The sequence below is a fragment of the Trichomycterus rosablanca genome, chromosome 14, assembly GCF_030014385.1.
Source record: "Trichomycterus rosablanca isolate fTriRos1 chromosome 14, fTriRos1.hap1, whole genome shotgun sequence".
Classification (NCBI taxonomy): Eukaryota; Metazoa; Chordata; class Actinopteri; order Siluriformes; family Trichomycteridae; genus Trichomycterus; species Trichomycterus rosablanca.
The window spans coordinates 13,372,704-13,391,544 of NC_086001.1; the positions used below are offsets into that span (position 1 = coordinate 13,372,704).

General features: G+C 40.3%; 1 protein-coding gene across 2 annotated transcripts in view; it reads right to left on the reverse strand.

Annotated features, from left to right (window-relative positions):
• LOC134325967 (striatin-like) overlaps window positions 1–18,841 on the reverse strand; it is an 85,112-nt gene that overhangs the window by 4,207 nt on the left and 62,064 nt on the right. The window contains exons 5-17 of one of the 2 annotated variants that reach the window (XM_063008159.1): window positions 18,632–18,784; window positions 17,147–17,282; window positions 15,225–15,387; window positions 10,653–10,748; window positions 6,308–6,451; window positions 5,983–6,122; window positions 4,663–4,838; window positions 4,464–4,511; window positions 4,241–4,362; window positions 2,723–2,890; window positions 2,400–2,540; window positions 686–787; window positions 47–133 (exon numbers count right to left, since the gene is read on the reverse strand). In XM_063008159.1, the coding sequence (XP_062864229.1) occupies window positions 47–133; window positions 686–787; window positions 2,400–2,540; window positions 2,723–2,890; window positions 4,241–4,362; window positions 4,464–4,511; window positions 4,663–4,838; window positions 5,983–6,122; window positions 6,308–6,451; window positions 10,653–10,748; window positions 15,225–15,387; window positions 17,147–17,282; window positions 18,632–18,784 (1,676 nt within the window). The remainder of the gene's footprint in view (window positions 1–46; window positions 134–685; window positions 788–2,399; window positions 2,541–2,722; window positions 2,891–4,240; window positions 4,363–4,463; window positions 4,512–4,662; window positions 4,839–5,982; window positions 6,123–6,307; window positions 6,452–10,652; window positions 10,749–15,224; window positions 15,388–17,146; window positions 17,283–18,631; window positions 18,785–18,841) is intronic. The other variant, XM_063008160.1, reaches the window with a different exon arrangement.

The following is an 18,841-nucleotide window of genomic DNA, read 5'->3' on the forward strand; positions in this document are numbered from 1 at the left end:
ATAATCTAAAAAAAGGTAAAGTGTAAAGATGTGATCTGTTACTCACTTCCAGACATTAAATACAGTCCATTCGGATCCACAGCAAGACTCGTAACAGCATCCAAATGGGCCACCATGGAGTGAATCAGTTTTCCTGTCATGAAAGAAAAAATAGACACCTTAGTTTCATTCTTGTATCCAGAAACTAGCAAAACAAATGAGCTGAAACTCTAAAGTGTCACCTGGTAGTGAAGTGTGTAACCTGTTAGTGTCTGTTTGTTATAATAATTTCACCACCTACACTAAAATTAGGAAAATAACATGGACAACACACAAAGCTCTAAAAATAATGAGGGTTTTTTAATTTACATTTTTAAACTTTCAAATGATTGTATACATCATGTTATATATTTCAACATTGATTTTTATATGATTTTGAACTTTTTATTATGTAGAATTATTTAGCAAGCAGTAATCATGGATTAAAAAGTGCAGAATTTTGTTCACTGCAGAACTTATTTTTACAAGACAAGTGGTGCTGCACCCACTGCGGTCTTGTCCAGGATTAAGTGGGTTGTTAAAAAAAAGAAAATGCTGTATAATTATTTTTGCCTACTTAAGAGCCAATGGAAACTGTGTTTAAATAAAAGTGAACTGTATACTATAAAAAAAGCCACAGCAAAAGGTGTGAGAAGCAAAGCGGTACCTGTGTTGTTATCGTAGAACTTGATGTGTCGATCCTCCTGAGCCGTGATGGTGACAGGTAGCGTGGGGTGACTCAGTACTTTATTAATCTGACACGATGCACCTGGTGTAAATAAACACAATACATTAACTCAGTACTGTCTACGCAAACAGAAAAGTGGTTCGAATTTATCCAAAAATACATTAAAAATACAAGACCAGACTTGGTTTGAATGGCCCAGTGGTGTGCAGAAAAGCATCTTAAAATGCAAAACACATCAAATCTTGAGGCAGGTAGGTTACAACAGCAAAAGACCACATCAGGCTTCACTTCTGTCTGCCAAGAACAGGAATCTGAAGCTACAGTGAGCACAGGCTCACTGAAACTTGGAAGTTGCCGGAAAAAACTGCCTGGAAAAAAAATACAATTTGGCATAGACAGCATATTGCTGTCTGACCGGTCTGGAACCCAAGGTGGTCTTTTTTTCTTCCCAATTTTTCCAATCTAGTCATATCCAATTACCTCTCTACTGCTGCTGCTGACTTCCACGGTGACTGAGGAAAGTTGTGACTAACACCCCCCGCCCCCGCGACGTGTGCAGTAACCAAATGCATCTTTTCACCTGCACTTTCACCTCATACATTGCTCGATCTCTGGCACAGAGACTCATGCACTGATCTCCATTATCCCTCGTCTCCCTCAGGCATCCAACCCGACAAGCCAATCATTGTCAGCAGAGCTGAGATTTGAACTTTAAACAGCTCTGGTGTGCTAGTGTGCTATACTGGTGTCTCAAACTTTGATGTGATGTGCCTGTCGAGTTGCTTTTGTGCAAAAGTGCTTGTTTGAGATATTAAGGCCTTTTAGCCTTGACACTCATCCCCAACCACTATCCTCAAATTTTTCTTATTACCAAAGCACTTATGTCTGCATTTCTGGGTGTGAGTTCTAAAGACTGTGGTGTGTAAATTCCAAGAGATTGGGAGTGTCTAGGCAGTCTGGCAACAACAAGCTTTTATCTTTTTATAAAATTTACTCAAATCATGTAAATGAGCACTGGATGAGTGCACGTTTATTGTATTACCAAATATCGCACATAACTGCTTGCTTGATCAAAGAAAGTAGTACTGTGTCTATGGGTCTGTCTGAAAACCTAGTGATCTCTCTACAGACACATTTTGTGTCATCCGATGCACGCTCCCGGGAAGAAGCCTGTCCGGATTCTTAGATGCCTTAAAATGCTGCCTAGTAAGGCTTATTTCAAAGCTATAATCTGACTGTATAATGAGGGAGCATCCGATACTTCCTTAGCAGTGAAGGCAATCCCAGCATTCAGTGTGGCACAACTTTTCTCACAAAAAATGACAAATGTGGCGGTTGAATGCGGAGCAACTAACGTAGCTCTTTTCAAATGTAAATAAATTCTTATAGATATTTAATTTGTATGAAGGTGTACAAGCGTCATTTATTTGCAATTCAGGCCTGTCAGTGACAATTTAACCAGTTTCGTTACACAGAGGGAGCATGTAAGCTGGCATGCTAGCAGGTTGTGCTGCCTCAGCTCATTGGTTTGACTGGCCTGAGGCTAACTGTGTTAGCTCAGTAAGTGAAACTGTCTAAGTAGTGCGTCTAAATAATTTGCCTTATGAGTCTGATCTTATTAGAATCCTCTCTACTGCAAGGAAGCTCACTAGGTTTTCGAACACACCCAGTGTTTAAGTAGAGGTGTGCATACCAGGTTCACTAGTTGACTCCAGGTTCATCATTAGCTGCTGTGTTTCCATGTTGAACAATCCTATTCTCCCATTGGTGAATGAGGTGACCATGTGGGCAGGTTCACTGCACACCAGATCCACTGAGGAGGGCACGCCCAACTCTGTATAATACAACACATAACACATTGTTACAATAATCAACACTGTTTACCATAAAATCTGAATTTAGTTTTCTGTAGTTTTACATTAGTAAGATGTTAACAGATGGGTAACAGAAGCCTGTAGCCGACATATTATCTACAACAAACTTCTACAGTACGTATACAGTACATAACAGTCTTACCCTTATTCTCATTAAAAATGGCGATGGCCGGCTGTGTGGTAGAGGCATCCCACAACCGCACTGTGCCATCAGCAGAACAGGACAAGAGACGCTGGTGAGCGCTACTGTGCACCAACCCCCATACTGAATCGGTGTGCCCGCACAGCGCCCCTCGCAGGACAGAGGGCTCTAAAACACACAGAAAACAAGGCAGAGTAATTTCCTTCCCTCCACATTTTTAATAATACACAAGGGTTCAAAGGTCTGAGATCACTACCAGTTTGTATTAGTTCTAATTTTGTTTCCATTTCTTCTAAATGAAGTGTGTTCTGAATTGGGGTATGGTGAGAAAACACAAAACACTACGAATTAACCTATTGATTTAGTCATTTCTTTAAATATAATACTAATCCTTAAGCATTGAGTAGTAGTTTATATCAGAAGCAATTTAAAACTTACCTTGTTCTCCAAGTAGATTCTGCACCTATTTATTATCAAGCTATATGAATCATCACAGGAATGATGCTGACATAAATAAGGACAATTTCACTGCATGATTACAAGCATGACCTGTGTTGTGTGTGGCTACATCGCAAAAAGTCAGTATACTGAATCGGATAGTACGTGTAATTTCAGTCTAGTCAGTGGCTGTGAGAAGTTTTGCATGTTCTATCTTTATAAGTCATAAAACATGAGAAAAGAGGATCAGTTGCTCTCAATTACCCCTAGATGTAAGTGAGTAATTGGGTAAGTGTGTGCTACCCTGTGATGGATTGGTGCCCGGTCAATCAATGGTTTGAATGGTGTTTTGTAAATACATTACAAAAAGACACATTTTTTTCCATAACCTGTCTGGACCTGGTATCAATTCCAGGCTCATCCGGAAGAGGGCATTAACACTACAGGCTTGTTTACACAGACAATAATATCCTAACACAATTGTACATTTCTGTTGTCTTGTTGCAATTTATATGGCCAAAAGTATGTGGACATCTCTTTGAACTACTTGAATTTGATAAAACAATCACACCCACTGCTAGTGAAAATATAAAATCAATGATATAAACTAAACTATGTGTTTTCCGTTTTGTAGCAACATTTTGGGAAAGTCCTTGTCCAGCGTGACCATGTTCTTGTACTAGGACTATTCTCAGTCCAGCAGTGACAATGAGGTGTTTAAAAACTTTATCAGCATTGCTGTGTCTGATCCACTCGTAGAAACAAGGTGGTTTTAATGTTATGGCTGATCGGTGCATATAAAAACTTAAATATGTTGATAATCACAGCTTTGAATTTTTTTCCCCCTAAAAGTCACCCTTAAAGATAAAAGTACATCAATAGTTTATCTGAATTAAAATGCACTAAACGACTGAGAGCAAGTGATTGAGGCCCAAGGCTTCTGAACCTAAAGTCATTGCATATCTGACTCTGACTCCATTTCTAAATGTTACCATTAAATCTGAATTTAGCTTATACATACAACACAACAACTAAAAGGTCAATAGGAAATGAACAGTGGAAAAAGATAAAAAGATTTACGGTAAGAGTCGTAGGGGTCGATGTTGGCACCGGGTGTGTTCCAGCACTGAATGGTGCCATCCACACCACCACTGTAACACTGCTCTCCTGTGTTACTGACGACGACACACAGTACTGCACCCCTGCAACACACAACAAATAAAAAAAAACACTTCAGTTTGGGTATTCATACTTACACAGATGATATGTTTGTGTACACACACACGCACACACACAATCATACCTGTGAGCCCTGAAGGTATAAATGGGTTCCACATCCAGTGAGGCATTCCTGTTCACAGAAAACAGAGTCAATACGATTCAAAATAGTAATTTTTAAAATCACATACACATCATGTCCTTCTTTTCTTCATCTTCCTCAGTTTTGTCCAACTGTCTCGTTCTAACGTGGTAAAAATGCAGACTGGACAAAAGCAACTCACTTTTTGGCTGGGGTGGTTTTTTGCAGGTTCCACATTTTTAGCGTGTGATCTTCTGAAGCAGTGATTAGAACCGACTCAGTGGGGTGAAACGCCAGACCACGAATTGCGTCAAAATGACTTCGCAGGGCAAACTTGGGATTCCACGTCTTCCGCAGTGCGTCCTTGTTGTTGCCGATCTTAAAAAAGAAAAGAACCCAGACGGTAATTTTAACTTGTTTTCCAGGACTGAAAAGAGCAGACTAGTCTCAGATGGTCAGGCCTCATTTTAAGAAGATTAAAAAAAAGCCGTCAGCAAATTTTGAACCAGTTTGATCTCTATTCTTTCAAAACTAGCAGATAAAAAATTTCAGGGAATGAAACAAACTTGGTTTTAAATTGCTCCCTACCACACTAAGTAATGTAGTTAGACACTATGTAGTACACAGAATGCAATTTGGAAAACAGTGAAAAAATCACTTGTGTGTGTTGTTCACCTATCATAAAAAAAGCTACAATTCTCTACGGGGGGGAGGCAGAAGCAGTGACAAGAGAGCAGTAAGCTTCAACTGGCTATAAGTGAATTAGGGTGCAATAAAGAAGAGTGCAGTACAGAAGAGTACAGTTAACATACCCATTAGGTGAGAAGTTGTTCCCAATACATGCAGTAAAAAAAAAAAAAAGTAATATTACATTTACTAGACAGTTACTGTAGCACTCGTGCTGTACATTAACCCAATATTGCTGAGATCCAGGATCTGATTCTGGTGCTTTCAGCCAACTGGGCATTTGCATGGACATGATTAGCGAATGTCCCTGTGGGCTGAAACAGCCTAGACATTGGGGGTGCATCTGCCAGTGTGCTCCCAGTGCCGGTGTTAAGCCCAGATAAAAATTGGAGGAGCAGGTAGGACATGTGCCAAGTCTGGTATGAGGACCATATCTACCATGGTGACCCCTAAACACGGGGCAGTCTATTCAATGAAACAATTTTTTCCACCATATGCCCCCTCTGAGACATGTCCAATCTATGGCTGGTTCTTATCACCTTATACCCCCCCCCCCAAACATGGCCAGTTGTGTATGTGCACGCCCTGCCAGGTCAAGCACATTGTATTCTTTGTTCAGAATACCCTAAACTTCAAAAAAATGTTTCATTATGTTTCACCCATTAAACTGTAAAACCATGGAGCTGTGACATAATGGTATCTGTTACAATATCACTCCAGGCTCACATTCCCAAGAACCCTTGCAGTATAGTAAGCTAACTGTAGTGCTTTGTCTTAGCAATTTTGTGTGGTCTGTACTACACTAAGATCAAATTGCCATAGGCTTAACACTTACATCATAACCAAGGCTCTCTGCCTCATTGGCAACAGTCAGTCCAGCTAGTTCCCCCAGTCCCAGCTCGCCCGTGTCCATGGCGTCATCCGCTCCCATGATGAAGGATTTCCCAGAGGAAGGAGGGAAGGTGATGGCCTCCACTACAACACAAGCACACATTTTTAATAAGCAGTTGTTTTTTGCTGGTTATTAACTTAAAACTGGTGTGACAACTGACTCAGTAATTAAATACAATTTATGTACAGAAGTAAACAAGAATGCAGCAGTGATTTATGTCCAACCCCCCATCCCCGCTACCCCCCCTTGATGTGTGGAGGTGAAGCACCTTCGTCAGGGTGGCTGCTCTCATGTTCAATGAATCGGTTCGAGTTGGGTCGAGATGGTGGCGTTATGGAGGACTGCAAAGGACTCGGTTCCTCGTTCTCTCTAAGATTAGCCAACATGTCCTGCAGCTTAGAACGGTTTGGTCCTGTGAAGACAGATCGAGAAAATGAGAGCTGCTTGAAAACAGTTTAAGAGGGGCAAAGATTAAGACTGAAAAAAATAGTAAATTAATAAGCTGGTATTTAAAAAAGCTGTTTAAAGCAAGAAGAAGAAAAACAGAACAAAGGGAAGGCATTGTGTGTTCTGGGAAGAAAAAAGGAAAGGCAAAAAGAACAACTCAGGTACATATACAGTAAACAGAAATGTATTTTATCATGTTTTTAGATACGACCATAGTGGACTGGCCAGTTCTTAGGTTTACACTGAATCTAATAGTAACAAACTAGAAAATGGACGGACGCACCTGCATATTGCGAGTCTGAAGTTAAACAATATTGAGAAAAAACAGCTTGAGATGGCTTAGACAACACGGATTTCTCAATGGCTGGGAAGGTGCCATCTAAGGCCTATGAGAGGCGGCTTGAAGGAATGAGCCATGATGACATAGGTAAGCCAAAGAAAGACATTTAAAGTACAACCACTTCTAGGCTTCGTTCATTTCAGAGTGACCGAGACTGAATTTTCCCTTCTGAAGTCCAATCCTAAAAGCTCTATATATCCCTTTTTTGCATTAATGTAAAAGTCAAGAACATTAATAAAATTACTTTGTATTTTTTTCCTCTAAATTCCCCCCCCAATTTTCTCCCCAATCTAGTCGTATCCAATGACCCTGATTGCGTTACGCTTCACCTCTAGCGATACAACCCTCCACTGCTGACTAAGGAGCTTTGCAACAGACACGTGATCAGTACCAACTTCATCTTTTCACCTGCACAAGGCGAGTTCATATGCAGATCAGCCTTGTGCATGGAGAGCCACATCATGATCAGCATTATTCTGCACAGGCACCATCAATCAGCCAGCAGAGGTCGTAATTGCATCAGTTATCCCACCCTAAACAACAGCCTATCGTTGTTCATGTGGATGCCCAGCCCAGACGGATGCCAGAGCTGAGATTTAATACGATGTATTCGAAATCCCAGCTCTGGTGCGCTAGTGTAATTTACCGCTGCGCCACCTGAGCAGCAATTGCTTTGTATTCAGGGTGTAACCCTTTGTCTTTCAGTCTGGATTTGATGTAATGAAATAATTGAATCCTAGACCGGAGTGGAGAGATTACTAGAGAGTAGACTAATGTACTGTTTCTCACAACATTCATCTAAAAACTGTCTGTCCAACTTAAACTAGTTTTAACATCTCTAAATACAGCTACATCTGCACTGTGTGTGATGTAAAACAAAGTGTGTTGGACTGTTATTTTCTTGCTTTCTTGTTTTCTTTTAGAGAGAGGACAGCAGTTACTATAAGATCCCATTTATTGTAATGAGATGTGCTTAGTGATCATCCCTTCAGAATCAGGACGGTTATTATTGTTGGTTTAAAGGCACAGATAAAGAAGGGTTCCTTTTGGCTCAGATTCCTCTCAAACCTTAATCCTATTGCATTTTAGGATTTAGTTGTTTTGCCACCGTGGTCTCTGGCTTGCTCATTTTGGGATTTGGATCAGATTCAGTATAAAGAAGCTTTAAGAGTGGAAAAGTGTTGTATAGGTGAATAAGAAAACGTTTGGGCACCCCTGGTTGATTTTCTGAAAGTGAACAGAAGTAAACAATACCTTTGCTACAACCTAGTTTAAAAAACACATTTGTGATCACTTTAAATTTGTGAACTTAAATTAAAAGGAAAGAATATAGCACCATGCAGATGTGTGGACACATTTAAGTAAGCGTAATTAACTCTTAAGAAATAGTTGGGTGTAGGTAGGTCAAAACCGGGTATGGTAGTGGTCCAAACACATCTTAAAATCCATAATGAACTGCTTAACAACCCCAAAATCCTAAGCCTACATTTATGGTATAGTCCTGACTGAAACATCATTAAGCCTTTATTTTAATCTTTGAGTAAATTCTAAGAACATCTTAGAACGCTTCTGCTTTCTACAAAAAAGATGACTATTTATAAAGCAAGAATGTCAAGACTGCTGGCCACAATAAGCATTTGGAAGCTGTGGCATATGATAAAGGTGCTGTTACTAAGTACTGACTCACACACGTACCCCAGTTTTACAACACATGAGTTTTTGGGGAACATACACTATATTGCCAAAAGTATTCACTCACCCATCCAAATCATTGAATTCAGGTGTTCCAATCACTTCCATGGTCACAAGTGTATAAAACCAAGCACCTAGGCATGCAGACTGCTTCTACAAACATTAGTGAAAGAATGGGTCTCTCTCGGGAGCTCAGTGAATTCCAGCGTGGTACCGTGATAGGATGCCACCTGTGCAACAAGTCCAGTCGTGAAATTTCCTCACTACTAAATATTCCACAGTCGACTGTCAGTGGTATTATAACAAAGTGGAAGTGATTGGGAACGACAGCAACTCAGTCACGAGGTGGTAGGCCACGTAAAATGATAGAGCGGGGTCAGCGGATGCTGAGGCGCATAGTGCGCAGAGGTCGCTAACTTTCTGCAGAGTCAATCGCTACAGACCTCCAAACTTCATGTGACCTTCAGATTAGCTCAAGAACAGTGTGTAGAGAGCTTCATGGAATGTGTTTACATGGCCGAGCAGCTGCATCCAAGCCTTACATCACCAAGCGCCATGCAAAGTGTCAAATGCAGTGGTGTAAAGCACGCCACCACTGGACTCTAGAGCAGTGGGGACGTGTTTTTTGGAGTGACGAATCACGCTTCTCCGTCTGGCAATCCGATAGACGAGTCTGGGTTTGGCGGTTGCCAGGAGAACGGTACTCGTCTGACTGCATTGTGCCAAGTGTAAAGTTTGGTGGAGGGGGGATTATGGTGTGGGGTTATTTTTCAGGAGTTGGGCTCGGCCCCTTAGTTCCAGTGAAAGGAACCCTTAATGCTTCAGCATACCAAGAGATTTTGGACAATTTCATGCTCCCAACTTTGTGGGAACAGTTTGGGGATGGCCCAACATGACTGCACAGCAGTGCACAAAGCAAGGTCCATAAAGACGTGGATGAGCGAGTTTGGTGTGGAAGAACTTGACTGGCCTGCACAGAGTCCTGACCTCAACCCGATAGAACACCTTTGGGATGAATTAGAGCGGAGACTGTGAGCCAGGCCTTCTCATCCAACATCAGTGTCTGACCTCACAAATGCGCTTCTGGAAGAATGGTCAAAAATTCCCATAAACACATTCCTAAACCTTGTGGAAAGCCTTCCCAGAAGAGTTGAAGCTGTTATAGCTGCAAAGGGTGGGCCGACATCATAATAAACCCTATGGATTAAGAATGGGAGTCACTCAAGTTCATATGTGTGTGAAGGCAGACGAGCGAATACTTTTGGCAATATTTCTGGATAGAAACATGTATTATATGTAGAGTTGTGCTTATTTAGTCAAAAGAGCATTTGCTAGGGTAGGTTGCATAAAGTGGAAAGCATCCACATGTTCGCAATAGGCAGGGCTGAAACATCTCCACTAATTAGCAGGGTGTCCACACAACTGTGGCCATATAGTGTACCCTAAAGTATGACTAATTAATAACAACTAAATTGAGGTGGATTTGTAGGATCAATTCATTAATGATTACTGCAGTGGACCAAAAAAGGCAGAAAATAAGTGAAACAGAAGATTCAGTCAAACCCAAAGCATGTAAAAAGAGAAAAAAAGGAAGAGCCATGGATGCACTTAAATAATACAGCCCAAAATAGTAGAGTAAAATAAGAGAGACAATCCACAATAAAAGGTAAGAAGAAACTGCAGTTTAATTCAGTTCATTAGCAGTACAGAGATTTAAAAAAAGCTTCAAAACACCTTAATATTTGAGCTAAATTACCATATTAGAAAAGTACAATTGAAAGAACAAGTAAAACAGCACCAGGAAAGTAAAGCGAGCCAGGAGCAGGAGAAAAAAATGGAGTGAAAAATGACAGGAAGAAGAAAAAAAAAAAAGAATGTCATGAAATACAAATGCAAAAGTAAGATGATGAAACAAACATTACAGTGTAATCACAGGCACGAGACAAAAGACAGACACAGATTCGCCCCCCTGCATAAAGAACTAATCCAAGAAAAACAAGCATCAGCAAAGAAATTACAAGGGGGAAACAAAGAGCTAAGAATTATTTTTAAATAATGCATTCCTGATTCCTGAACTAGAGAAAGAAACAGAGCAGAAAGCAAGGAGAGGACAGAGGTTGCCAGGTCCACTTACTCTTCACCCCCTTTTTGCCTTTGCGCTCCTTTCTGTATTGTTCCTTGAGTTTGGTAATCAGGCCCTGGTCCACGTCCCAGGCCTGCTTGTCCTTCTCTACACAGGGACAAGACACAGCAGAGTGGCAGCAGGTTCAGTCTGCCGTTTATGCTAAAAGTGGCTGGGCGTCTGCATATTGTATACTGTACACTCTTGGAAAAAGGTACCAGCTTGCACCTCAAAGGAACCTTTGACCCGTCCCTCTAACGGAACCCTTGCTTATTTGTACGCAAGACGCAGAACAGTGCGTAGGAAAAATGTTTTCTACCCTATTTGCCAATAAAAGTAGAGTGGTGTAGAAAAAGTAAACACTCCCTTTTTTGCATATTTACCCCACTAAATGATTTCTATAAACAAAACATCAAACTACACCAAGGGAACATGAGAAAACGAATTTTATGAAACAGTTTTCATTGATTAAAGAAACAAGGTTATCCAACACCTAGAAGACCTATATGAAAATTATGACTGCAACTAAATGCTCAGTTCTTTAGACAGATTGTTGGGTTAGTCAGGACTAGGGATGTAACGATACACTCTACCCACGATGCGATGTGATTCACGATACAATGTTTTCCCAATTTTTAAAACTGAAATTGAAGACAAATAATGACAAAGTTTCCTTTTATTATTACTCTTAAAAAGAAAAGAAAATCTTTTATTTATCTTAATAATGAATTTCTGAGGTAGGTACAAACTATGCAAACCGCGTGGGTTTCCTCCGGGTGCTCCGGTTTCCTCCCACAGTCCAAAGACGTGCAAGTGAGGTGAATTGGAGATACTATATTGTCCAGCACTGTGTTCGATATAACCTTGTGAACTGATGAATCTTGTGTAATGAGTAACTACCGTTCCTGTCATGAATGTAACCAAAGTGTAAAACATGATGTTATAATCCTAATAAACAAACAAACTATGCAAAACAATTTTGAATTAAGCTCAATTTGGCTGAAAATCCCCGAATCTGGCAACCAGGTGTATAGCGCCAGTGACAACTAAGTGAGGTGTATAGTGCCAGTGCCCTCTGCTGTTTAAAGTGAATATCGATTCATTATACATGTCAAATCGATTTGAATCGTTGAATTTTTGAATCGGTTCTCAACCGTCTTGTGGTGCATCGTTACATCCCTAGTCAGCACTAGACGACTTAACCATAAACTTTGCTTATTTTCAGCCAAGTACACCTTAGCTGCAGCTCATGAGCAGATGTCCTTACATTCTCCTCAATAATTTTCTAATAGGGAATGGAATTCATTGTCCTCCTAATAACAACAACAGCAAAGTAACCCCACACCATCACGCTACCACCATGTTTGACTGTTTGGAAATTGTTCTTTGCTTCTTGCTGAACATAACGAGAACCTTGTTGTCCAAAGCTTTGATTTTACCATCCAGAACATCTTCAAAGAACCATTTTTTTTGCAGGGTTTTTTGGTTCTCTCCTAGTGCCTTAGACGCTTTTGTATTGATGAATCGTGAACACTCACCTTAGCTAAAACTAAGTTTTTTATACATATATTTTGTATTCCCGACTCAGATTGAGGAGAACGAAGCTAACCCACGCCCCCTCCGACATGTAGGCAGCAGCCGTATGCATCTTATCATCCAAACTTTGACGAGTGCAGTGCAGATCAGCACTGTGTACAGAGAGACACACCCTGAGAGCACTCTTTTCCCGTCTCTGTTCAGGCGCCATCAATCAGCCAGCAGAGGTCGTAATGGCATTAGTAATGAGAAAGTCCCTATCCGGGTTTTTAATATCCCGCCCCTATCTGAACAACAGGCCAATCGATGTTCATGTGGCTGCTCAGCCCAGCCGGCAGGCAGAGCTGAGATTCGATACGATGTATTCGAGATCCCAGCTCTGGTTCCAGCGCGTGTTTTTACCGCTGCGCCACCTGAGTGGCCATCCACTTCCGAGCTTATTTAGTTTGGAGAGAATTGCTCTCACTGTGGTTCAGTGTAGCCCTGTAGCTTTAGAAATAGTTTTGTGTTGGATAACTTCTTCTAAAATATATGTGGTGAAACCTTCAGTGTCCTTTGATTTCTATAATAAGTGTAAATCATTTAGTGTTATAAATATGCAGTAAATAAAAGAGAGCAGTTCTTTTTTACACCACTGTATTTGAAAACAGTATTTCTTTAAGAATCCTGTCCATTATTTTTAAGATGTGCGTAGTGTTACAACCTGCTAACAAAGTCTACCACGTTTTTAGTGTATTTTGTGTTAAACAAGAGTAAACAAGTGTGTCGCAATGCCGCGTTACCATTTCGTACTTAAATGTGCTAAGCAAATCAGAACCCCTTATTTTGGGTTTTGATATAAAGCAGGGGCTTACATTTTTATGTAGAATCATGAATGTTCTAGGAGGAAACACTTATTTAAATACTCTTTAAGGAACCTTTTTTCTAAGAGTGTACTATTTGAGCTACACCCAAATGTCTGTTTGCTACTCCTAGCTCACTGAGAACAAATATAGCCAATTTAAGCACAGGTAATTTAGTACGCTCTGGGGCATATGGTTATGTGGATTGGTTTGTAGAAGCCACAACAGTGTTATCTACCAATTTATGTAGTTACTTACATTTCTCAAAAAGCATTATCATACATCATTAAGAAAACAGTACAGGAAATTATGCATACCTTATAATACAAAATATAATCCAGTTACAATGTAGTAGGCAAGTGGACTGTCTAAAGCTTAAATATAGTGATGTCGTTTATAAGTATTATATCCCAAACCCCAACAGATTTTTAGCTAAATCTACCCTAGAATAATACGTATCTCAGAGTCTATAAGTGAGAACATAACACAGTCACGCAGGACACACCAATGGCAACAAGAAACAGACACAAATGGATCAAATTACATTAAGACAGATGATTAACAGTTTACGGTTCTGGATGATGGTAAATTATGAGTAACTGTAGAAAAAGGAACTTTTTTTCGAAAAAACAATTACATATATGACATGAAAGCAGGAGCATTATAAAGACTTAGTCCTATTATCTTAAAATAATGAACTGCACTAAACATTATTGATAATAATTTAGATGTTTTTTTTTTTTTTTTAAGAGTGTAGCTATAAGGTTAGATTTCTGTCACATGGCCAGAGCTAACACTGCAAACACACACCCCATTTCCAGCAAAATTGGGACATTTCGTAAGTGGTTGTAATTTTTAAATGTATGCCAACAATCAAAAAAGTGAAAAAGTTGGTAACTGGTGAGGCAATCATGATTGGGGATAAAAGGAGGATCCACCAAGGATCAGCCTTGCAGGCAAAGATGGGTTGTTGCTCTCCACTTTGTTGGAGAATTGCTAGTCAGTTTAAGCAGAACATTTCTCAGGACAAGACTGCAAAATCCTTAACCGTCTACCAAACATTATAATCTGAATAGATTTAAGGAATCCAGAGAAATCTCAGTCCATGTAGGGCAATATATCAAGAACCACTTCTGAATTTCGAGCCCTCAGATGGCACTGTATCAGAAAGTCATGCTACTCTGAAAAATATACCCACATAGGTTTGGGAGTACTTCAGAAATCCATTGTCACCTTACACAGTCTGCCGCTGCATCAAGAATTGCAACCTGAAACTTTTATGCAGCAACGCCACTAAGTTCTCTGGGTCCAAGCTCATCTCAGATGGACCAAAAAACAGAGGAAACATGCCGTGGTCAAGTTAGCCCACATTTCAGTTTGTTTCCCGGAGATGGACCATACACACTGCCATGGTATAGGAGTGCATCAGTTCCCACATTATGGGTGACTTGAAGGTACCATGGATGCAGAGGCACATATGGGGATTTTAGAGAGACCCATGCTGGCATCAAGGTGACAATTTCCCCTGTGAAGTCCATGATTACATCTAGATTTTCGACATTTAGCAGGTGCTTTTTATCCAAAGCGACTTTCAGTAATGTGGCGGTATACTGTCTAAGCAATGGAGGGTTAAGGGCCTTGCTGAAGGGCACAACAGTGACAACCTGGCAGTGGTGGGGCTTAAACCAGCGACTTTTTCGATTACTAGCCCAGTACCTTAACTGCTAGGCTACAACTGCCCTGATTATTTCGGTTAAGACAGTGTTAAGCCTCATTCTGCAGATACTACAAGAAGTGTGGTATCATAAACACAGAGTGCATTTGCTTGACTGGCTTGTCTGCAGTCCAGATATATCTTCTATTGAAAATGTATGGCACCACTCATGAGGAATGGGCATACATTCTACTTAGTATCCTCAGTTCCCAAACAATCAAAAAATGTAATTAACAGAAGAGGTGATGTAGCGCAGTGTAAACATGCCACCGTCCCAACTTTTCTGAGTGTGTTGCAGGCATCATTTTTTAACTTGACAGTTTAATTTTACAAAATGCCCCAACTTTTCCAAAAAACGAGGTCCTTTCGACTAGCTACCAGGTGTCTGTAGTAGTTTTGTACTGTGTGCAGTGTACATCATATTCATTTGCAGAACAAATCATTTCATGGTATTATGTTTGCGTAAGCATATTTCTGCTTCGAGTGTCTCACCCCAGTCAGTACCGTCTCCTACAATCCGAGAGTCGGGTGACGTGTCCATGGCCTCGGTGCTGGAGAGGAAATCAAAGTCTTTGAGGGCGTCCTCCGTGTCAAGGTCATCGTTCACATCATCATCATGTGAGGGAGAAAAGGGTGAAGGCTTCTTTCTCACAATCTGCACAACAAGCAGGAGGAACAGCACATGTTTGGTTATTTTTATAATAAAGTGTCACCGGCATGGCACCAATCATTTTTTTTATTAATTATATAGAACAGTACACCACAATACAAACTTTTGGGTTGAGGGGGGAGTAATCACAGAATTTTTTTTAATTATTCTTATTTTTTATTATTATGATTAAAAATTTTTTTTTTTTAATTTAGACTAGCCAATGAGTGTTCCACTGCTGGGGTTCCCGAGTGCATCCGAGGTGGGTATATTTGCCTGCTCCACGCCCCCTCCATGTGTGTGCAGTTCCTTGACCACTTCTTATTCGCCCGCACTTCGGTGGAATCGCACGAGGCCGGATATCGCACACGGAAAAACACGCACCGATCTCCATGCTCCTCCACTTTTGTACAGGCACCTCAGGCTGCAAACCAGGGTCCTTGCACAGAGTTCGAAGGCCCCACCCACTTACTAGTCTGGTCGTACCCACCCAGCAGACTGATGGCCAATTTTGTCTGCTGCAGGCACCACCAATTGTGCCCGCTAGAGGCCGCCACCTTGGTGCCTGGAAAATTAGTATTTTGTGTGAACTAATACTTTATATGGACAAAAGTACTAAGTACTAAGACACCTGTCCATGAGCTCTTTGGACATCCCATTACCCAAGCATGAGCATTACTATGTCATTGATGGTGGCACGGTAGCTTAATGTTGCCTCACAGCAAGAGGATCCGGGGTTTGATTCCCAGGTGGAGCGATCCCGGTACTTATTGTGTGGAGTTTGCGGTTTCCTCTTACAGTCCAAGAACATGTAAGTTAGGTAAATTGGAGACCCAAAATTGCCCGTGAATGCCTTTGACATTGAACTGATGAATCATGTGTAACCTGTAGCTACCTGTCCTGTCATAAATGACATTCTATTAAAATCCTAATAAACAAACAACAAACAATTAAGTCATTAAACATCTTGAAAAAAGCTTTCCATTCCTGGAATATGTGGCATTCTTGATCTTTCAGTCAAAAGAGCATTTGCAATGTCAGGAAATCTTATTGGATGAGAAGGCCTGGCTTGCAATCCACATTGCAATGAATTCCAAAGGTAATTAATGAAACTATGGCGGCTCTGGCATCTGGTTGTTTGTTTGTTTATGTTTAACGCCACATCAGCACATTTAGGCTATTTATATGGCGGTACATAGGTTGTATCTTAAGTGCATGTAATTTTAATCAAATTATAAAAGATGTTTTAGATTTAGGTGTGACAAAAATGTAGTATTTTCCCTGGTGATGTCTTAAGCAGATTTTGTATATTGTTTTCATTAAAGAATTTCAGTCTTTCTGTGTTTAGTGTTGGGCCTGGCATCTGGTTCGTACCAACAGAATGGATACTGTGGCTCAAAATGCAGATCATTTTAATACTGGTGATGAGATAAATGTGTCGCAACAAACTTGGCTGCAGGCCAGTCAGAATGCCCTCGTTAACGCCTGTCCACTTTTAAAAAGACATACAACGGCCATGTAAGCATCTGATTTAGACATCAAAGCAATAAAAAAAGGGTGGTCTGACTAATCCTTTTTTTTTCCTTTCCTGATCATGTAGACAACAGGGCAAGTGTGCATTGTCTACCTACAGCTTCAAGATGCACTTTAGAACAATCCACCTCACAACGTACAGACGATGAAGGACCTGCTGGTACCAGACACCACATAACTCTTTCAGATATCTCAGCAGATCAGAGCTGTTTTGAAAACTGTTAATACTTACCGTTCTTGAATCTATGATTGTTCTTTCTTTGCCATCACTATCTTCTTCATCGTCCTCATCACTGAATTCAGCAGCAGCACTCTCGATGAATTTAAACGCCTCAAGCACGGCACTTGACTCGGACAACTCCCCCTTCCTAAACATATATAATAAAAAATAATCATTAAATAATTCAAATATTTATATATAGTCAATAGTTATGTAATTTTAACATGTTAGCCTAAAATTTCACAAACAAATATTGTGCAACCATTTGCACTTGACATAGAGGTTTTTCTTGTCAGTGTGAGTGTAGAGCTAAATAAGTTTTACAACTTTTTTATTAAACAGCTCTGTAAATGTGGACACTTGAGCTTGTATTGGATGTTGTGAATTCCGTTCTATTTGGAACACATGTGAAAGCGATCTTGTCTAGCTTAAACAATTCTGCATCTGAGTTGACTATGTTTCAGAGTCTACGGCTGCTTTTGCATGATAAGCGTTTAGTGCTTTGTTCACCACAAGGTTGGCGCATATTGCCGCTTACCGCAGCGTTTAAGCCTTTCACATAATGCACAGCAAAACCACTTTTTGGTGGCTGTGCTACTGAGCGGTGAGATAAAAACAATAAGACACAGTATTCACAACATTAATTGACAGTTTTGTATTTTGGTTTATTCTACAACGCTCTGCATTGTTCTGCATCATTTTGATTGCAGGTGTGAAAGAATTAAAAAACAGCAAAAGAATAAGATGGCTTTAGGAAACATTACTATTTAATTGATCTTAGAGGAAACTTGCTGTCTAAAATGCAAATCTGGTCTCCACTTCTTTACTTCTGTGTATGTCAGACATGTCAAACTCAAGCCCGACAGGCCACATCCACGCTAAGGTATAATTACATTCAGCCCAGCAGTATACAGAGCGCACACTGTTGATACTACAAGTCCCAGAATGCAATGCAACAGCAAGCATGCCAAGACCATCAAGCCCAGCTGCACCTTTCCCGTCCAATCTATTTCACATTTATCTGAGGCAAGTCAATTACGCCCATCACTTTTAATTACATTTAACAAAAAGTGGACTATGAAAACAGGGGCTTCCCAGATTGGCCCTTGGCAAAGTCCTGTTTTTTTTATTTTAACCTCTGGTGTACGTCCTATAAGAATTTGTCTCACTGGTGAGTGATTAAAACCAAGCTGCAAATGTGTGCAGTTCGTGTAGTTCAAGGTAGCACAGCAACAGAGTAGTGGCAGCCCTTTACTCCATAGGAAACATTATACACTAGCCACGTATCATGACAATACATCTTTACTGCATATAAAAGCAGACTACATTTAAAACAGAATAAAATGACTAAGGTTTTAATGATAACAAATTGATTTATTTGATTCACTAATTGAGGAGTAATTAGGTATTCCTGTGGTTTCACTACAAACTGCACTAAACCTGAAAAGCAATCACACTGTATTACCAAGTAAACATTTCTCATTTGGTATTTCTTACCCTGTGTTGGCTCCTTTAGGTGCCGTGTCTGTTCCATTGATTAGAGGTTCCTGATGAGATCGACTGGAATCTCCCATCAATCCCAGCAGAGCCTTCACTCTCTGAGACTTCACATCCAGAATAGTGTCTGTGTAGCCCACTTCCTGTAGATACCTGAACACACAGAAAAAATCATAAGAGATAGATAGATAGATAGATAGATAGATAGAT